The sequence below is a fragment of the Gadus chalcogrammus genome, chromosome 10 (genome assembly GCF_026213295.1).
Source record: "Gadus chalcogrammus isolate NIFS_2021 chromosome 10, NIFS_Gcha_1.0, whole genome shotgun sequence".
NCBI lineage: Eukaryota > Metazoa > Chordata > Actinopteri > Gadiformes > Gadidae > Gadus > Gadus chalcogrammus.
In genome coordinates, this window is record NC_079421.1 from 10,544,708 (window position 1) to 10,565,834 (window position 21,127).

A 21,127-nucleotide genomic window follows, 5' to 3' on the forward strand; every position below is an offset into this window, starting at 1 on the left:
GCGTCTGCGCAGGCGTACGGCGGGGGTCCACCCCGGGGGTCCATGTCGGTGTTGTTCTTGTCGGTGCGAGGCGACCCGTTCACAGCAGGCAGCTTCCCGGCCAAACAACAACAAAGCGACGGAGACGTCACTTCAGGAGGTTTCAAAATCGCGCGTGTCGCCGTAAGCCGAGGAGAACCGGGACCGGGACCGGGTCCGGGTGTCCCACTTCTGGACCCGTTCCCAGAACCGGTCCTCGGCGGGCTGAGGTCGAGTAGGACGGGCGTCCCGGTCCGGTGTTGTGTTGTCTAAAGTGTGTTTCAACACGCAGAGCGTCGTCTGTTCCATCTCTCTCGGTACTCCGCCTTGTCCCGCGCACGGAGCTCCTTGTCCCGCGCACGGAGCTCCACGTCCCGGGTACGGAGCCCAAAGCTTCCGCACGGTTCCGACCCATAGTTGGACCGGACCCGTGAGTCTGGCCCCGGGACGCGGTGTGTCTAGCCCCGGGACGCGGTGGTTACAGGGTCGGACTTCATAGGATGAGGATGAGTGTCTCTCTGTATTCGTGTCCCGCGGCGGCTTTTGAAACATCCAACAACCGCGAACAATAGGATCATAAGGACCGGAACGGATCCGGTATCAGGACCCAAACCGGCTTGCTCTAGCCCCACCGGTCCGGGTCTACGGGGTTACCCGACCGGGTCTACGGGGTTAACGGACCTGGTCTACGGTGTTTACGGGTTTTTTGGTCTTCTGGAGCCTCGCTGCTCTCCGGTCTGTTTAACGGTGTTCGGTTCGGTGTTGCGCTTCACGTTGACGGACTAGAACCGTATTGCAGCACGTTGTTGGTTCAGGTTAGAGAGTTGTGTTGTTGTTGGTTCAGGTTGGTTCAGGTTGGAGAGCTGTGTTGTTGGTTCAGGTTAGAGAGTTGTGTTGTTGGTTCAGGTTAGAGAGAGTTGTGTTGTTTTCTCAGGTTAGAGAGTTGTGTTGTTGGTTCAGGTTAGAGAGTTGTGTTGTTGGTTCAGGTTAGAGTTGTGTTGTTGGTTCAGGTTAGAGAGATGTGTTGTTGGTTCAGGTTAGAGTTGTTTAGTTGGTTCAGATCAGAGTGAGTCGTGTTGTTTCCTATGCTCGCTGATGAACGTGAGCCGGTTAATTCTCCCTAAACCGGTCTGAGTTAGTGCATGTTAACCAGTGTAAATTAACCAGTGCAAGTCAAAGAGTGCAAGTTAACCACCAGTGCAAGTTAACCTCTTCATGATGTAAACACAGAGACAGATTCTTCACATTAAAGTTGATCAGTTCCTCAGTGTTTGAGTCTGAGGTTGTTTCCGACTTTGGACCTAAACTGACCAATCGAACGTTACACAAACCTGAAGAGATGTCCAAGCTTTACTCTAAACTGGTAACCTCAGAGAGTCGGTTAACTTAACTTGTGATGTCTGATAAGAACGAAGCACAAGAATTGTCACGTAAAGCGAACATGTAAAATATTTCAAACCGTCCGGGCGGAATAACCTGAAGTAAAGATCACCTGAGATCAAAGTGAATAAGATGGGACTCAGCCCTCTGGACTCTGGTCTGGTTGATAATGATATAGATATTGATAGATATACAACACTTGCAGATATAGCTCCAGAAGGTGAACGTGTGTCTGTGTTCTTGTGTGTACGCAGTGTATCTTATCTTGTGGCTCATCAGAGGTTTGAACAGTTCGCTGGGATTGGTCACGGGACGTGGTGTGGAACTATCTGGTGGTTACAGGGTCGGACTTCATAGGATGAGGATGAGTGTCTCCGTATTCGTGTCCCGCGGCGGCTTCTGAAACATCCAACAACCGCGAACAATAGGTCATAAGGACCGGAACGGATCCGGTATCAGGGCCCAGACCGGCGTGCTCTAGCCCCACCGGTCCGGGTCTACGGGACTTACCGGTGTTTGACCCTCCTCTGACCCACCTCTGAACAGCACCTCTGAAAATGTTCTGCGAGCAGAGTGGAACCGTGCAGCGTTCCATCTGAGAACAACGGAGGTCTGGAGAACAGTGGATCACCTGGACAGAGCCATCAGAACACACGGCTCATATATTTGTTACTGGCAGTTGGTGAGGGTTCCATTAGAGAGATAATAAAGAAATAAACGGTGTTTCTGAATCCCACCGCGACGCACAGCTCATCAACGTCTTCTCACTACTGAGCTGACACAAGAAGGGAGGAGGGGGTCTTCTGATGGGCAGTGGGGCTCTTCCTCATGCTGTAGACTGACACTGGTCTGATGAGCCGGTGTTCCCCTCACTTAACCTGGTGTGTGTGTGTTTGTGTGTGTCCCCAGGAGGAGGTGAAGCTGAAGATCAAGGAGTTGAACGAGCACATCGTGTGCTACCTGTGCGCGGGCTACTTCATCGACGCCACCACGATCACGGAATGTCTGCACACCTGTGAGTGACCCCTAGTGACCCCTCCCTTCACCCCCGGGCTGGGCGGAGAACACTGGGGGCGTGTTATCCCCATGGTTATGACTAGGGTTGGCTATCGTTTGGGTTTTATCCGATACCGGTGCCTTCTCTGTACTTTATAAACGGTTCCGGTGCTAAAACGGTCCACGAACCGGTACTTAAAAAAACGAAACCGCACACACGTACCTGCACGACTTGTTATGAGTTTCACATTAAGCAGAAGTCAGCGGACACTGAGTTGAAGTTTAGGACATGGCACACGTTGTCCCACACGCTGTTGAATGGCAACGGTGTTTGCTGGCCTACTTGATATGCAAGATTTACGGTTGGCATTAAATTACTCAACTTACATAAAGAGGAAAGGCTGCCGTGACTGATAAACATAAAAAAAAAATAATAATACAAATAATATTAATTAGGCAGCCACAGGAGACGCCAACATGGTTTTCAACCGCTCGGTACCGCGCCGTATTTATTAATACGTTTTGAAAAGAAAAAGTATTTGAAGCGAATAAGCGACTGTTCTGGATTTGTTTATTTGGTTTTGAACAGATAGTTTTTGTTGCATGCATCGGCTTTGAGATTGTTTGTTTGTTACTTTGAAATCACATACGCTCGCCACACACACACTCACTCACTCACTCTCTCACACACACTCTCACACACACTCTCACACACACGTTCATTCATTCACGCACACACCCACTACAACCTGCCGATCTTCAATCAAAACAACATCAAGTAAGTGACTCCGCAGCGCGTTGACAAGTCCGTCCCGAGGCGCCCATAGGCTATGGTTTATATGTTTGAAAGCCGTGACATACGCTTTTACAAGTTGGCCTAAAATACCACGCCTCGCAGTCATGTACCTATAAAGAAAGTCGTAACATGCGTGTTTAGAAGCACAACATTGAAAAGGGTCCCGTCTGAAACGCGCAGCGCTGCGTTCCGAACGTTGTGTAATCAAATACACCGTTATGGCGGTATATAAAAAAAATCATATCCTAACGAAAATCCACACCGTTATCCGGTGTGAACCGGTTTACCGCCCAGCACTAAAGCAAGATGACGCCGCAACACCATGGGGGCGGGGCAGGGGCGTTTAAAAGAGTAAGGCACCGTTATGAGGCACCGAAATATGCGTTCTTATTCGATCTCGGTACTACCGTTTACGTCGGAACCGGTTCCCTACTGGAACCGAGATTAGGTGCTCAACCCTAGTTATGACCCAACTTTGTGATACTTTTCTTTGTGATTTTGTGGTAGGATGTTCAATAACATCTCAAATACAGACCCTCCCATTTCTATTCAACCTTTTTATTTTTTACAAACATCTAATGAATAAGTTCTTTATGTATTTTGGGCAAATTCTGAAGGGTGATGAAAACATTTTTTTAACGAAGTCAGACATGCTACACTGACCTTTAACAACAGCAGCATGTGGCTCAGGAGGTAGAGCAGCTGGTTCGATCCCCGGCTCCTCCTAGCGGAGTGTCGAGGCGTCCCTGAGCGAGAACCCTCACCGCTCCTGACGAGCTGGATGTCGCCCTGTGCGGTTGACACCGCCGTCGGTGTGTGAATGTGTGCATGAATGGGTGAATGTTAGGTAGTATTGTGAAGTGCTTTGAGTGGCCACTTGTTTGAAGAGCGCTGGATAAATCCATTTAGTCCATTTACCATTAAACAGCAGCTCTGCTTGTTAGTTTTTTTTTATTAGATGTTCAGTCAGCCCATGCATTGCTCTCTGGACCAGTGGGCGGGCTGACTGAACCTCCTCTGTGTTGTGATTGGTTGTTGAGTCAGCCTGTTCATGACTGAACCTCCTCTCTGTTGCAGTCTGCAAGTCGTGCATCGTGAAGTACCTCCAGACCAGTAAGTACTGCCCCATGTGCAACATCAAGATCCACGAGACGCAGCCACTGCTCAACCTGAAGCTGGACCGCGTCATGCAGGACATCGTCTTCAAGCTGGTCCCCGGCCTGCAGGAGAGTGAGTCCCGCCCTCTCCATCACGACTGCATTCATACAGCGCCTTTTGACCAGTGGCGACTCAAAGCTTCACAATACTGCCTTACATTCACCCATTCATGTGACGTGATGAGCCCTTTCAAAGCCAACCTGTTTGTGACATCACAAGTGGGAGTACACCCCCCCCCCCCTCTCCACCAATGGTGCGTCCCACCGGGAAGGCTGGCGGTATCATCCGTCCATCATAGCTGCTTGGACAGGCGGGGCCACTTGTGATGTCACAAACAGGTAGGTTTTGGACGGCTGGTGGAAGAGCTCTGAGCCTAATGTTAGCTCCCCCCCCCTCCTCCCCAGGTGAGGACCAGAGGATCAAGGAGTTCTACCAGTCCAGAGGTCTGGAGCGCGTTGTCCAGCCCAGCGGAGACGGTGAGCTTAGCATGAGTTGTGTTGTTGTTTTGAATGGCAGGATGTAGTTCTGTGTTTAACCAGCAGAGGGCGGTGCTGTGTGGTGATTCACCAGTTTAGATGCCACTCTGATCTGAACTTCAGTATTTAGTAGGGGTGCAACGGATCACAAAACTCACGGATCGCGTCACGGTTCGGATCATTTTCGGATCAACAACAATATTAAACATAACGAGACAAATGTGACTTTAAATAAAATCTTCAAATGTGTAAAAACAAAATAAAGTGAAAAATTTGATAATAATCCTGCTTCCGTTAAGCATTGTCAATATTTAAAAAAAATTCAATCTGAGTTATTATCCTTCTTCTTTTTAACATGGATAGTAAATAATCCCTAACCCTGGATTTACAATTCAGGATGCTGCATTGCCTGGGGAAAGTTCAGAGTCTACACTCTCCCAAGGCAATGCAGACATCCTCATCTTCTTTTTTTTCATCAAGTATGGTATCAAAATACAGTTTCTGTCTTGTTTTGGCATTTTGTAAATCCATTGATTTCGGTTGGAAGACTCATTGCTCATTGCAAGGGGGGTTGGTTGTAGTCTTTCGCTCAGTTCTAGCCCTACTCTTGATACGGAGAACCGAGCGAAAAGACTACAACCAAACATAAACATGTCCGGTTCCGGTTTCCGTTTTAATGGGATTTACGGCCAATAAAATGCAACAGAAACTGTATTTTGCTACGATACTTGATGATGTTGTTAATACCGGAATTGTCCTCTAAACATGCGCTGATCACGTGAACGCACTTTTTTTTTTATCAGCCGATCCGTGGTTCACTTGCGTCCCGTGAACCGTTGCACCACTAGTATTTAGTGTTTACCAAACAATGTATTTACAATTATAACTGAACCTCGTGTTATTATCGATGTCTTTTATATCGCTTTCTATTGACAGACCCATAGTTGAGCGTTTTTAAAGCAGTGTATTTGTGACCCGGTTCTGGTTCTGGTTCTCTTGTGTTCAGACGCGATGCCCGACTCCACAGGACTGCCCTATACCAGTTTCGACCACTCCAAGGCTCACTTCTACCGCTACGACGAGCAGGTGTCCCTCTGCCTGGAGAGACACAGGTAACCTGTCCTCCTAGCTTCAGTACTTAGCATTGTGTAGCGTCTCATCCTAGCTATCTCTGTTGTGTACGGGGAATGGGTTAACCCAGTGATTGTTAGTGCTTGGCCCTTGGTTCTATGAACATCCGTACTGAACCGACAGCGATATGTTGTTTCTTTTTCTATAGACAAATGTACCAACTGTAAGTCGTTTTGTATAAATGCGTTTGCTAAACGCCCTAAATGTAAATGTACACTTCTGTTTATACGCTCTATGTTTAGCAGTGAATTGAGTAATGGAGTGCGTATTGAACCCTGTTCCTTGGTGGATGTTATCTAATCTAAGTGTTTATTTAACTCGTGTTCAATGTCCCCCACTGTGGGACTCAGCAATCTGAGGCTTAAGTCGACTGTCGGGATGTTAAACGCATTGATCTGTTTGCTGCAGCTCAACACATCCGGGGAAAGACAAGAACAAGCTGACTCTTCAGGTTGGTTCACAGGATGCAAAACAACACAATGTTAACACAACACTGACCGGAGGTAGTAGAGCTCGTGATCTTACCAGAGGAATATGTGTCCTTTTCTTTTCTTGAAATTAAGCTTTTACTTTTTTCCTAAAGCATTGATTGCTTTAAGAACAGGGTGGCTCTTATTTTGAAGTTGACACGTGGTTTGTGTAAATACGATACTTGACCACCAGAGGTCACTGTTGACCTATTCTTCTGTTGGAAGTTGAGAATGCGCGTTATTAAATGACAAAGATTCATAGAGATTAGATCAGATTTTTACAAAGTAAAAAATTCATCATTACAGACCTATTTCAGGAAGATACTTCTTGAACTACAACGGCATTTAGATTTATTCCTGTTAGCTTCATTCATTAAAATATGAAATAATCCATATTCAGCTGTTATTGGTAAAGTCCCCAGTCACCCCACCCAGTAACACCACCCAGTGACACCACAGAGTAACAACACCCAGTCACCCCACAGAGTAACAACACCCAGTCACCCCACAGAGTAACACCACCCAGTCACACCACCCAGTCACACCACCCAGTGACACTACCCAGTGACACCACCCAGTGACACCACCCAGTGACACCACCCAGTGACACCACCCAGTGTCACCCCCCAGTGACACCCCCCAGTGACACCACCCAGCAACACCACCCAGTAACACCACCACTTCCTGCTCCTCTCTGCAGCAGAAGTTTGTGCGCTGTTCTGTTCGGGCGGAGGTCAGACACCTCCGGAAGGTCCTCTGCCATCGGCTCAACGTGGAGAAACACCAGGTGAGGACCGGGGGGGTGGGGGTGTGTCCAGGTTGGGTGGTTGTGTGTCTTATGTGTGAGCGCGGTGTGTGTCCATGTCCACATGGTTTGTGTGTGTCTGCGTCCGTCTGATTCCTCCCGTTTGATTTCCTGTTTCAATAAAGTTTAATATAAGAGTTCCGATGCGTGACGGAGCTCTCGTGGACTGACCTGTTCGGTTGAACCTCCTCTTGAGTCAGGTGTTCTGATCTTGACCTCTGACCTCCACTCAGGTCCAGATGCTCTTCAACAACGAGTCGCTCCCCGATCACATGACCATGAAGCGATTATGGCTCTCTCATTGGTTTGGCAAGGTACAGTCTAACCCCTACTGTCTGACCCCCACTGTCTAACCCCTACCTGCTCCTTCATGACCTGTCTCTGTACTGTCTAACCCCTACCTGCTCCTTAACGACCTGTATCTGTACTGTCTAACCCCTACCTGCTCCTTAGTTACCTGTCTCTGTACTGTCTAACCCCTACCTGCTCCTTCATGACCTGTATCTGTACTGTCTAACCCCTACCTGTCTCTGTACTGACCTGTCTCTGTCTAACCCAGGGATGACAGGGTTACGGCCCGCGGGCCGGACACGGCCCGACTGTATGTCACATCCGGCCCGCGGGTGATAAGGGGAGAATATATGTATTTATTGAATTTTTTATCATTTTACATATATATCTTTTCTTTTTGGAATCCGTCAGTTGGTCTGTTACTGCTGCTGGTCTGTTACGATTCAATAACTGTTCATACCCCATTCCATTTCGAAACGTGTTTAGAAAACACGCTTGTTTCATTAAAATTAATTCATTAATTAAGGCCGCTGTCACGTTAAAATTGTACCGGGGAAGAAAATTGTACCGGCCAACGTCATCAGTTGTTGACAACTTGACAACTGATTTAATTGGGTTGTCCGTTGCCGGGCAGGTTTCAAAAAACATTCGGCTCATGTTTCCAAAGACGAAATAACATAATACAGATAACGGATCGCTAGATAACACTTGTGTTTACTTTATATTTGTATTGTATTGAATTGTTTAATCGAATTTGGCTAGTAAACTGAGTGTTTGAAGCAGGTTTCAAAAACCTGTCTTGTCACGCTCAATGAAGGAGTGCAATGAACGAGCATGAAAGTTCGCGAATGTTCATCGCGTCAAATGACGTAGGACGCGAATGTTCAAGAACCTTCCTACGTCATTTGACGCGATCGCCCGTTTCCCGGCAACAGACGATCGCGTCGTCTGTTGCTATTCGATTAAACAATTAAATACAATACAAATATAAAGTAAAAACAAGTGTTATCTAGCGATCCGTTATCTGTATTATGTTATTTCGTCTTTTGGAAACATGAGCCGAATGTTTTTTGCAACCTGCCCGGCAACAGACGATCGCGTCGTTTGTTGCCAGGCAGGTTGTCAAGATGTAAACAACTGATGACGTAGGCCGGTACAATTTTCGCCCCCGGTACAATTTTAACGTGACACCCCCAACACTTTTGCCGCCCCCAACGCATTTGCCGCCCTAGGCAATCGCCTAGTTCACCCATGCAAGCCTTCAATAAATTAAATAAAAGTAATTAACAGTTTACACTTGTGTTATTTATAGGAAATGTGTTTTGTTGGCACCTAGTCTATTTTGTTACATTTCTCATTTATAAATATAGGCTACTTGCATGGATAGGAAAATTTTAAGTTTTTAGAGGGGAGCTGTCTCCTGCTTCAGGCTATGTAATTGTATGCCTTATTGTGAGGCTATTTTGGGGCCAGTGCAATTTATTTTTGATGTCTAGGCCTTCAAACATAATTTAAAATAGCCTACCTATCCATGTGTTGAGTCAGTGTTTGGCCTTTTCAGGCCTTTTCAGTCCAAAAGTGTATCCGGCCCCCAGAGATCTCACTTGAAAAAAATCTGGCCCCCTGACCAATTTCACCCTGGCATCCCTGGTCTAACCCCTACCTGCTCCTTAATGACCTGTATCTGTACTGTCTAACCCCTACCTGCTCCTTAATGACCTGTCTCTGTACTGTCTAACCCCTACCTGCTCCTTCATGACCCGTCTCTGTACTGTCTAACCCCTACCTGCTCCTTCATGACCTGTCTCTGTACTGTCTAACCCCTACCTGCTCCTTAGTTACCTGTCTCTGTACTGTCTTACCCCTACCTGCTCCTTCATGACCTGTCTCTGTACTGTCTAACCCCTACCGGCTCCTTCATGACCTGTCTCTGTACTGTCTAACCCCTACCGGCTCCTTCATGACCTGTCTCTGTACTGTCTAACCCCTACCTGTGTCTGTACTGTCTAACCCAGGCCCAGCCTCTGGTGCTGCACTACACGGTGAAGGAGAAGAGGAGATAGGGGAGCCACCACACCAGCTGTATATATTTTGTATGATAAATATTCTATTTTAATAGTGTTTGTGTACATATACTTATTTTCCTTGTTTTGTATTTTTGAAAATAAATTTCAAATGAAAGGGTTGAGTTTCTGGTTGAGTTCTGTGGGTCTCTGAGGACAGGAAGTAGAGGTGTGTGTGTGTGTGTGTGTGTGTGTGTGTGTGTGTGTGTGTGTGTGTGTGTGTGTGTGTGTGTGTGTGTGTGTGTGTGTGTGTGTGTGTGTGTGTGTGTGTGTGTGTGTGTGTGTGTGTGTGTGTGTGTGTGTGGCTAGCTAATGGCTTACACTAATCTTGACCAGTGACTTGGTAGATTGTGGGTTCAATTCTGAAGTAAAGCTAGCTGTTGGCCTCCTTCAACACGATGACCCCTGACCCCAAGCTGCTTATTTATAACATGAATTCATTGTTCAGAACTGACCGAAAGCCTCTGCTAATATTGGTTAATATTGCTAGCTGAACAAATGCAGTTATTAAAATGTGTTAAGTTGGTCCCTGTTTGTAAAATCTGAGGCATTTGCTTTCTATCTTCTGTAATGTATAGAATTTCTCTAATTATTTTCTATGAGTTTTATAAAAACATCCTGACAGGACAGTCTACTATGGCAATGAGCTGCAGTTATACGAATCACAACGTAAACATAGAAGTGCACAGTTTCATCTATTAAATATACTCACTTAATATATACATTTATATATACTTTTTAATTGCACTAGAGCCGTTAACAGTTTATATTCGCTGACCCAGTATACTTCAGAGGCCCCAGCAGTACTTCTAAATGGCCGCTAGAGGTCGCTGCTGGTTCACTGGCCGATCAGACTAGCGTATATTGACCTCAGACTAGGGCTCTACCGACCTCAGACCAGGGCTCTACTGGGACCAGGACTCTACTGACCCCAGAACAGCACTCTACTGGGACCAGGTCTCTACTGACCAGGACTCTACTGGGACCAGGTCTCTACTGACCCCAGAACAGGACTCTACTGGGATACTTGGACCAGGTCTCTACTGACCCAAGAACAGGCCTCTACTGGGACCAGGTCTCTACTGACCTCCGACCAGGACTCTACTGGGACCAATACTGGGACCAAATCTCTACTGACCTCCTACCAGGACTCTACTGACCAGGTCTCTATAGCCCCAGACCAGGACTCTACTGGGACCAGGACTCTACTGGGACCAGGTCTCTACTGACCTCCGACCAGGACTCTACTGACCAGGTCTCTACTAACCCCAGACCAGGACTCTACTGGGACCAGGTCTATACTAACCCAAGAACAGGACTCTAGCGTCAATGTGCTCAGATATGGAAGCTGCGTTATTTGGAAGAGAATCACTGATGGTGGTTCAGGAACTCTTCATGTAAAACGACGTTAGGTTGATGCAAATATCATGTTACACACTATATATTATAGAGTATATATTATACCTGGCCTATTTATTGAATTTCTTTAATGAATTTGAACTACTGCAGCGAGCGACGACAGTGTAAGTGTAATTAGCATTCATTTCAATAACCGATAATCCTGTTCCAAATTACACCGAACAAGGTTACAACCAAATTACAGGGAATTAAATTCATCGAATTGAAAGAAAGATTCAGGCCAAATGATTCCGTTAAAGCAACCTCAACCTCCCTCCTCGAGTGGCCGGATAAGGGCTGAGATTAACTAACAATATGAATTAATCCAGAAACACGGAGGTGATGGGTAATTGGTAGATCATCGATAAATATATATGGTTTGTTTTAATCTGGGAGATGTTATAAGGATATTTCGAAGCTGCTCAAATAATGTTGTAAATCCTCAAATGGACTAAAATGATTGGTATAACAATTTGACGCACAAACCATTTATGGGTGACCCACGACATGCATATTTAAGATTAGAAATAAAATGTTCCGGAAATCTGCTGTTAAATTTGTTATTGCTGTTATTTGTTCTTATATTTCTACAATTGTGTTTTGAATTATATTAAACTAGGGTTAGTTCATTTAATAGTTATACTGTAAAGTCAAACTTCCATTTAAATCCTATCTATTCAAAATAAAACATTCCTATATTTAAAATGAAACAGTCCTAGTTCATTTATTTAGAATGAAACATTCCTAGTTAATTTATTTAAAATAATACATTAGGCCTACCATTTTATTTATTTATTCTAGATTATATAGCCTAGAAAAAAATATTTAATGACCCGATCAATTGTAAATAAATAGTATGACCTCAAAAACTAAAAACGATTACGAGGCTGGCCTATATATTTAGAATATTTTATTAATATTAGGAAGAAATTAATAAATTAAGCGTTGTTTCGAAGCGTTAGGCCTGAACGAAATGTACATGAAGCTGCTCATCTGACCTGACATACGTTAGATGTTCATCTGAACGGACCTCACGTCAGATGTTCCTCTGAGCGGACCTGGGGTCAGATGCTCATCTGAACGGACCTGAGGTCAGATGGTTAGATGTTCCTCTGAACGGACCTGCATGGGGTCAGATGTTCATCTGAACGGACCTCAGGTCAGATGTTCCAGATGCTGTGGTATGCAGCCTGAGTCGCTCCAGCCTCTCTTCACTGCTCTCTTCAGCGCTGCTCATCCACTTATTCACACTCAGCCATAAAAGCCCTACTTGACTTTTCAACCTCATTCCGAGCGAGTGGCTCCATTGTGAGGCCCCGGGTCCGGCTGAGGGCCCTACAGCCCCGGGACAAGAGGACCAAATGTCCGGCGAGGGCCCCTGGCCAACAGGCGGGCCCCCACTCCCACCTCCAGGCCCCCTATTGTGTCTTATTCATTAGCAGCCATTTGCTATTCATGGGTGACTTTCTAGAGAGGGGCAGATGCGTGCCGTATTGCTCACGGCTGGCTGCGACCTGTTTATGTTCAGAGAGCTAATCAATCATGTCGACTAGTTGTGTGTTAAAGACGGTTCCTGAAGCTCCCATATGCCACAGGGGAGGGACCGGCTTTGAGCGGCCGGAGCGCGTTTCTGCGATCGGGAGGAGAGAGAACTGAAGACAGCTGATAAGTGAAGTCACTTCACACACACTCTTCAGACACACTCTTCACACACACTCGGCCTAATTGAGACGTAAAACGGTCAAATTACGACCAACGCACCCGTTTTCCCCCAGAGCAGGAAGGCGTTGGATCTGGTTTAGTTTATCTGTTTACTTGTTGCATAAAACACATCTGAAAAGGTGGTGAAATATCATATACCCTTTATTTACATAGATGCTGATTAAATAGAATGTTACAATAAAATTATCGCATAGGATGTTTAATTTATGTACAGAAACCCGAAGTGGAAAGAAAAATTGCGATCTGCTCGTTTTGCATTCGGATATGAATAATAATAATATTAATAATTCTTCCTCTGCAAGATGGGTATCGCTGCGTGCATGCAGATGAATGCAACGTGTTGCCGTGGACAACACGATACATACACGACCTGCGGGGGTCTGGACGCTGAGGACCGCACCAGGACCTGGACCAGGTCTATGTTCTGGGACCAGGCTCAGAGAGACCCCAGACCCAGAGACCAGCCCCCCCCCTCCCCCCTTCAGAACCACACCAGGTATAAAACCTCAGGATACACCCTTATGTCTCCTTGTACCGTCATATTTAAGACCGTTGAGTCCCGGTGGCACCGGGAATATTCCTCCAACAATTCGGTGAACGTCCGACAGCAGAACCTCAGCAGGTCCCCCGATAAATTAAGAACAAAGAAACGGAACCCAAATAATAAAATCCATAATCCTAGATATATATTCTCCTTCATCAATATCCGTGCAAAAATGTTCGGGAAGAAAAATGCCCCCTTTTTTAGTTTGTTTCTTTGTTTGTGGTTGTTGTAAAACTCGCGGGCCTCAAACTGTCAATCATCCACCTCGATCTCCTCGTCCTCCTCCGAGAACTCGTCCGTGGTGTGGTCTCGCGAGGAGCCGGGGGACCCCGGGAAGGCCCCCCGGTGGGACTCGCTGGGGGAGACCCCCCCGGAGCCACCGCCCCGGGGGTCCTGGGGGTCGTCCTCCTCCATGTCCTCCATGGTCACGAGTTTCTGCAGCGCCTGCGGCGGGATCTTCTTCAGCGACTCCACATCTGCCTTCATCTCCTCCAGGTCGCGCTTCAGTTTGGCGCGCCTGTTCTGGAACCACGTGATGACCTGCGCGTTACTCAGGCCGAGCTGCTGCGCGATCTGGTCCCGGTCCGCCGGGCTCAGGTACTTCTGGTACAGGAAGCGCTTCTCCAGCTCGTAGATCTGGTGGTTGGTGAAGGCCGTGCGCGACTTCCGCCGCTTCTTCGACGTCTGCCGCTGGCCGAACGCGTTCACGTGCTCGCGACCTGTTGGGCGGAAGGGGAAGCGAACAGAGTAGGTCAGACCACCGCGAGGACACAACTTCATCTCCAAGGCCCTGGAAGACCCGTCGAAACCACCACCACGACCCGTGCTCTGCAGGCCTGGATCAGAGCATCTAACCCGGGCCCAGAGCCTCTATCCCGGGCCCAGAGCTTCTAACCCGAGAACAGAAGCTCTAACCCGGACCAAGAGCCTCTAACCCGGGCCTATAGCATCTAACCCGGGCTCAGAACCTCAAGCCCGGCCCGGTCACTCAGGAAACACCGCCGACCCTAGAGGAATCCCCGCTCGGACATTGTGTTACTTTACGCTGAAAACACCAGGACGTTCACCCAGCAGGCCTCCTGATTCACAAATAACCCACATTTATATTCATTTATGTCACTAAAGCTTCTAATATCGCCGACAATAATCGACCAAGTCGAGCCTTTAAAATATAAAGTTATAACGCGTTATAATCCTCTCGCCAGCAGGCCCTTCGATTACAGGTTATTATAATATACAAATTATAATGTATTTATTTATTATATTATAAGCTACATATCATAATATATAATATATAATATTATAATATATATATACTATATATATTATAATATAAACATTATAATGTATATTATAATGTATCGCGACAGAGATGAATATTAATGTAATGCTGCCTCGTACCTTCGGCCGCCTGGATCACGCTGACCTCCAGGCCTTTGAACGTCTTGCTCGCGAGCTCCTCCAGCGCGCACAGCGGGGACGAGGGCGTCGTGAGGCAGGGCCGGCCCGCGCTTGAGCCGCTCACCTTGTCCAGGGCGCGCGGCGGGCACACGCTGACCGCCGCCCCCGCGGCCACCGCCGCCGCCGCCTTCCTCACGGAGGGTCGGCTCAAGATGTCCTCGATGCTGAAGGGGGTCAGCGGCTTGGAGGAGCAGGCCGGCGGGGGCAGCTGGTCCAGCGGGGCCCGCCGCCGCTCCTCCCCGCCGGCCATCAGCACGGAGCCCGTCTTCATGTCTCGGCTGGAGGTCATCACGGTGCCCGGTGTACTCCCGCTGGTGCGCCACGGGGCTAGTTCATCCACGCGCTGGGGTAGGAGTGACCGGCCGCACGTCGCGTCTCGTGTCCGTCGCAGAAAAACTGAATTTTTACGCCACCTTCGATGCGGAGCAACTTTAAGTCGCGAGAGAGTTTGCAGCCGACATGCTGCGGGAGGAGCTCGAGCTACCGGGCGGGACTCAGTCGCGCCTCTGCCCACTCCAACGCGGAGTTTGGGAAGAGTTTGAAAACACGACCGGGGGGCGAGACCCGGAGAGGAGCAGATCCGTAGCGAGACGCCGCAGGAGAAAGTCCACCGCTAACGAGTTGTTGTTGATTGGGCGAAGTTCAATTAGAGAAGCCGTCCGCCGCGCGCCGAGCCGCCCCTGCGTCTTAAAGGGCCAGGCACGAGAATTAATTGGCCGCGGGAAAAGGAGGAGTCTCTCTCGCGCGCCCAACACACACACACACACACACACACACACACACACACACACACACACACACAGACACACACACACACACACACACACACACACACACACACACACACACACACACACACACACACACACACACACACACACACACACACACACACACACACACACACACACACACACACACTGTTGCTGTCTGTGTTGGAGAACATGCCCTCAAATGTTCCTGCATCTGGTTTCTCCTTTCACCTCCTCCTCCCGCCTCCTCCCCCCACCCCCCGCTGGGCTCGAGGAACACCAACCACGGCTCCGTGCAAGGAGACGTTTGGACAAAACGCTCCAATTAGGATCCGTTCCGCGAGACTTTCTCTGGAGGCTTCGGTGCGTAATTACGCAAAGTGCTCTTTATTTTTTATTATTTTTAATAGGTACGGATTGTGGTTCATAAATAGGCCTGAATAATTTGTCTACAAATTACAAATGTTGAGGTATTATTTATTTTTGAATTTGAGAAAATAATTTATCCTTTATTTATTTATTTATTTGATCTTTTTCCAACTGATTACAAATAGCCATATTTAGTATAGACAATATTAAATCCTATCACGGGCAATGGTTTTAAAAACACGCTTCTGTCTTGTTGATCTATGGCTAAACTTCTAAATTAACAATTAAAAAATAAAAAAGCAGTAATACAAATATTTAAACAGTATTTAAAATAATTCCTCACAAATTAAACAAAAATATAAAAATAACCATAAAACGGCGATATCGTGTAATGTTCTCTACTGCGTGAAACAGAGACGCGTCGAGGCAGGACGCGCTGCGGCAGGTTGGTCTGATCCGAGTAACGGAATGATATCTACAGATGAGAGCTAAAGACCCGGACTAGAACCAGGACGAGGATCAGGACCCGGCCCCGGTGGGTCCGGACTCCTCTCACCAGGGGGGGGGGGTCGACTGAGGAGTGTGTTCCTCCCACGCGAGGCCCCTGTGAGCCCAGATCTGCAAACTTAAAGGATCGATATTCATTATACCATAAAATCATCTCTACATTAGCCCAAATAAACACTCAACAATAACCGCTGTGATTCGACCCAACGAATAACGAAGCACATCGCTGGCGGATCTTATTATGCGTCAGAAGATCCGCGAGGACACGGGGAGATGCGTTCCAGCAGAGGGTTTGATCCAGCATCCTCCGCGCGCCTTACCGACCATCTGCTGTGAACATGAGATCGAGTCCCGCCGCCCGCTGCGCTTCAGGGGGATTATGAAGGGAGGTCTCGCGCTGGGTTTTAATGTGAGGCTCCGTTATGAAAATGCTCCACTGATCCGTCTGGATAACGCGGCCCAGCGCGTGCCAGCGGGACCATACGGGACAGCGCGAGGCGAGCCGGTGTGAAGCAGCACGAGACTCCACCGGTTAACGCCACCGGCGGGCGCGCGGACACAGACTCTACCAGAACGAGCTCGGAGGAAATGGGTCGAATCTCTGATTACGAGAAGAATTAATAAATAATAGATTCAGACATAGAGTCCAGGAGGCTGAATACAGCGGGCCTAGGACTGTTATAGGCCAACTGGTCTCTAGGCCCACTGGTCTGTAGGCCTACTGGTCTGTAGGCCTACTGGTGGTCTTTGGACCTACTGGTCTCTACTGGTTTCTAGTGTAATACTCCTTTTGAATCAACACCCTTTGTTGTCATAGCCTCCTGCTGCAGTCTGCCGGAAGAGTGAACAATATGAGTCTCATACCATGGTGCGTTTGTTTCACTTTTTCTCCTACTATAGATTAATACTAGCCTACTCTAGGCAAACACTAGCCTACTGTAGGCTAACACTAGCCCACATTAGGCTAGTGCCAGCTAGATACCAGCCTAATGTAGGGCCACAGTATATTCCTATGCTAGTGCTATATAGGCTAGTAGGTCTGACCCTGTCCTCTTCAAAGCTAATTTCACGGATATGTTTAAAGCGCTCAAGGGTCGCAGCAGTGACGTGTCGTTCAGGTCCCACGTGGCCCCGCGGAGTTCTGGAGGGCTCGAGATGATCCGGACCCCCCCCCCCCCCGTCGGGTTAATGGTTCTGAACCCTGCGTCTCTCTCCGCTGAACCCGTTTCCGTTGATCTTTCCGCTCCAGCGCGAAGCAGCAATAACGGGAACGGAGCTCAATTTATCTCGAGCTCAATTGAAACGTTAATTAGAAGCAGGAACACGTGACGCCATCAATCACCGGGTATTCGCAACGGTTCCGTCTCTTGACCACGGCGGGTGAATCAATCAGGGCGGGAACAACTCGCTCTTTGTTGATGAAGTGGTGAATATACAGGCCGTGCATTAAGATACAGCTACAGGCCTTGAGTGAAGTTCAAGAAATAGATATGAGGGTGAAACATGAAGCTCAAGCCAAGTTGTATTAAAGGGTTTATCCGTGCGGCCCGCGCATCGCGCGGAGGCAGGAGGTGCCCGCGGCCTCGCTCCGGTAACAGGTGCGTTTCTCCGCAAGCGCTCCTGTAAAACAAACCCCCGCAGGGTTTTTTGACGTGGACGTGGATGTGGACGCCGTCGGGGCACCCACTGGTCGGTGCGCGCTTGCGTGTTTATATTAGGCCTACATCCGTTTCTGCCGTTCACGTGCCGCTTCTTATGCCGCCGTCGACGTGCGCGCGGGGATCATTCTTGCAGCATTCAAGTACGTGCCAAGCTGCCCTGCGTCACAAAGCAAACAATTAACACTCCATTAATTAACTAATTAATGAACAAGTATAACATGCAGGGACGTCCGGATTATCCTGCTTCTGATTGGTCCTGAGGGTGTGGGAGGGAGGCGCGTGAAAGTGTGAGTGTGTGTGTGTGTGTGTGTGTGTGTGTGTGTGTGTGTGTGTGTGTGTGTGTGTGTGTGTGTGTGTGTGTGTGTGTGTGTGTGTGTGTGTGTGCGTGCGTGCGTGCGTGCGTGCGTGCGTGCGTGCGTGCGTGCGTGTGTGTGTGTGTGTGTGTGTGTGTGTGTGTGTGTGTGTGTTTGACTCTGCAATCTGCTTTTGATTTCTGGTGAATTAAAACGGTTTCCATAGTGATGATAATAATCATACAATCACGATAATTAAGGACACATTTTAGAATTATTTGTACAATAATAACACGAATACAAAGATAGGTTACTACTATAATAATAATAATAACAATAATAATAAACACGAAATAATAATATTCATAATGATATTAATAATGATAGGAACACATAACTAATAATGGCAATATTTTATACATTCTAGAATATATTGTGTTGTTTAATTAAATGAGACATTTTTATTATGAGACCGAACAAATGGTTCTTATTGTAATTAATTTAATTATTATACCAACAATCACAATAGACTGACCATAGCCAGCTCACTAATTATTAGGCTACAATAACTACCAAACAGCTTTTAATTGTGCTTGTGCCCGCTTCTTCTTTTTCTGGTGCCTTTTGTTGTGCGGGCGCGTGCAAGAACATCGGCCGTGGAGCGGGGATGGAGACGCACGAGGGGAACCGAACCAACAACCGATTGACGTCGTCACATCCGGTTTCCTCCTCACGTCCTCCTCTCCCGCGGGCTCGAGCTCATTTTATGTTTTGAGCGTATCTTAATATCATCTTAAATAGGCTAGTTATAGTTTCGTAATAGTTTCTTATTTAAATTCCGCGAGGCCGGTGGAATGCGGCCTCGTGTGCCAAAAGAGTGAAAGCATGAATAAACGTGGCTTTAAATAAAGGCCTCACGCTGTCATGAACAGAAAGAGCCGAAGTGTTTCAATGTCAAACCCTAGATTTTGAGGAGCAATAATGAGCCGAGTGGAGAAGGAGAGGAACGAGTCGCTCCACAGCGCTGCAGAAACACACACACACACACACACACACACACACACACACGCACGCACGCACGCACGCACGCACGCACGCACGCACGCACGCACGCACGCACGCACGCACGCACGCACGCACGCACGCACACACACACACACACACACACACACACACACACACACACACACACACACACACACACACACACACACACACACACACACCCAGCGGCAGCCTTCAATGTTTGACATAATATTTAGATTCACAGCGGGACGTCGGAGCCCAAACGCGAGCGGCCAAACGGTTCTAATTCCCCCCCCCCCCCCCACACACACACACCCCCTCCCTACAAACACACACACACACACACACACACACACACACACACACACACACACACACACACACACACACACACACACACACACACACACACACACACTGCGGGGGCGGACGTGTCTCGCCGCTGGGCCCTCGAGGCCCGCTGGAGCCCGTTTAAGAGACGAGGAGTATAGGCGCACTCGGACAGAACAGAACGTTTCCGTGCGGGTGACGTCATAACGACGTGTTTGTACGACTCATTAGTCCACCGCGCGAGGAGCCTTTGATCTGCCGACAGGCCGCGAGGTGTGACGACACTTCCTAAGGAGATGTAATTAAATAATAACAACAAATGCATTATAACAATAATGGCAAAAAAATGCGTGTAAGTGAACAAATTCCAGAAGCAATGATTATATTATTGTATAAGTAGCCTTTTATAAGTAGTATGGAAGTAGTAATATTAATACTAGAGCTTTGTTCTTTAATTCAGAAAAATGTACAGCACCACATTTTTAAATGATTTCACTTCAATTTAGCCACAGTGACGATAGATATCCTCACGTGTAGCATTCTTCTACTTGTAAATATTAATATCATTGTAGCGTTCTGGTTTAATTATGACATTTATTGTATTTTAATTACCAGATATAATACACATGTATCACTTAGCTTTAGCCTGTGAGCGCATCTCTCCTCTGCACCAGAGGGGCGGGGCTTATCACTAGAGGGGCGGAGCTCAGGACCGCGGCGCTGCGGAGACGCTCACCGTTAACGTTTATATCAGAGCGACTCTCAAACACACCTCCTGCTGTCAGGAGGCTGCTAGGCTTAGTATGGAAACCGCAACACACACGCAGGTACGCAGACACGCACCTAAACACAGAAACAAACACACGCACACGCACACATGCACATACATTTCTGCACACACAACCGCATCACATTTGATTTCAACATTTCGGTTTTGTGTAAAATGTGAGACGTGTTCCGGTCAGAGTTGATTTGGTCGGTTCTACGACATAATACACGTATAACAGTCAAAACAATCATGTGGTTGTGTTCACTTCTAAAGGGTTTAAAGCATGTTCTCCACAGTCAGGCGTGTTCTAAAAGTATTCTCCTCTGCAGTCAGTCTTATTGTAAGCCTATTCTCCTCTACAGTCAGGCGTGTTCTAAGCGTGTTGTCAGCGTGTTCTCCTTTGCAGTCAGTGTTGTTGTAAGCCTGTTCTCCTCTACAGTCAGGCGTGTTCTAAGTGTGTTGTCAGCGTGTTCTCCTCTACAGTCAGTCATGTTGTAAGCCTGTTCTCCTCTACAGTCAGGCGTGTTCTAACTAAGCGTGTTATCAGCGTGTTCTCCTCTACAGTCAGTCTTATTGTAAGCCTGTTCTCCTCTACAGTCAGGCGTGTTCTAAGCGTGTTCTCAGCGTGTTCTCCTTTACAATCAGGCGTGTTCTAAGCGTGTTCTCAGCCTGTTCTCCTCTACAGTCAGGCGTGTTGTAAGCGTGCTCTCA

At 47.6% G+C, this 21,127-nt stretch overlaps 2 protein-coding genes across 3 annotated transcripts in view; one reads left to right on the forward strand and one right to left on the reverse strand.

The window, feature by feature from the left end:
* Positions 1-9,700, forward strand: part of pcgf1 (polycomb group ring finger 1) — a 10,000-nt gene extending 300 nt beyond the window's left edge. Inside the window, exons 2-9 of one of the 2 annotated variants that reach the window (XM_056601041.1) lie at positions 2,308-2,413; positions 4,268-4,420; positions 4,753-4,824; positions 5,831-5,936; positions 6,364-6,406; positions 7,129-7,212; positions 7,464-7,544; positions 9,537-9,700. In XM_056601041.1, the coding sequence (XP_056457016.1) occupies positions 2,308-2,413; positions 4,268-4,420; positions 4,753-4,824; positions 5,831-5,936; positions 6,364-6,406; positions 7,129-7,212; positions 7,464-7,544; positions 9,537-9,584 (693 nt within the window). In that variant the 3' untranslated portion in view covers positions 9,585-9,700. Of the gene's footprint in view, positions 1-2,307; positions 2,414-4,267; positions 4,421-4,752; positions 4,825-5,830; positions 5,937-6,363; positions 6,407-7,125; positions 7,213-7,463; positions 7,545-9,536 lie in introns of both variants that reach the window. The other variant, XM_056601040.1, reaches the window with a different exon arrangement.
* Positions 9,701-12,787: 3,087 nt separating this feature from the next.
* On the reverse strand, positions 12,788-15,355 carry lbx2 (ladybird homeobox 2). The gene is made up of 2 exons (XM_056600803.1): positions 14,650-15,355; positions 12,788-13,967 (listed from the first exon to the last, which is right to left on the reverse strand). The coding sequence occupies exons 1-2, from the start codon at positions 14,996-14,998 to the stop codon at positions 13,501-13,503; spliced, it is 816 nt and encodes a 271-aa protein (XP_056456778.1). The 5' UTR covers positions 14,999-15,355; the 3' UTR covers positions 12,788-13,500.
* Positions 15,356-21,127: the final 5,772 nt, after the last annotated feature.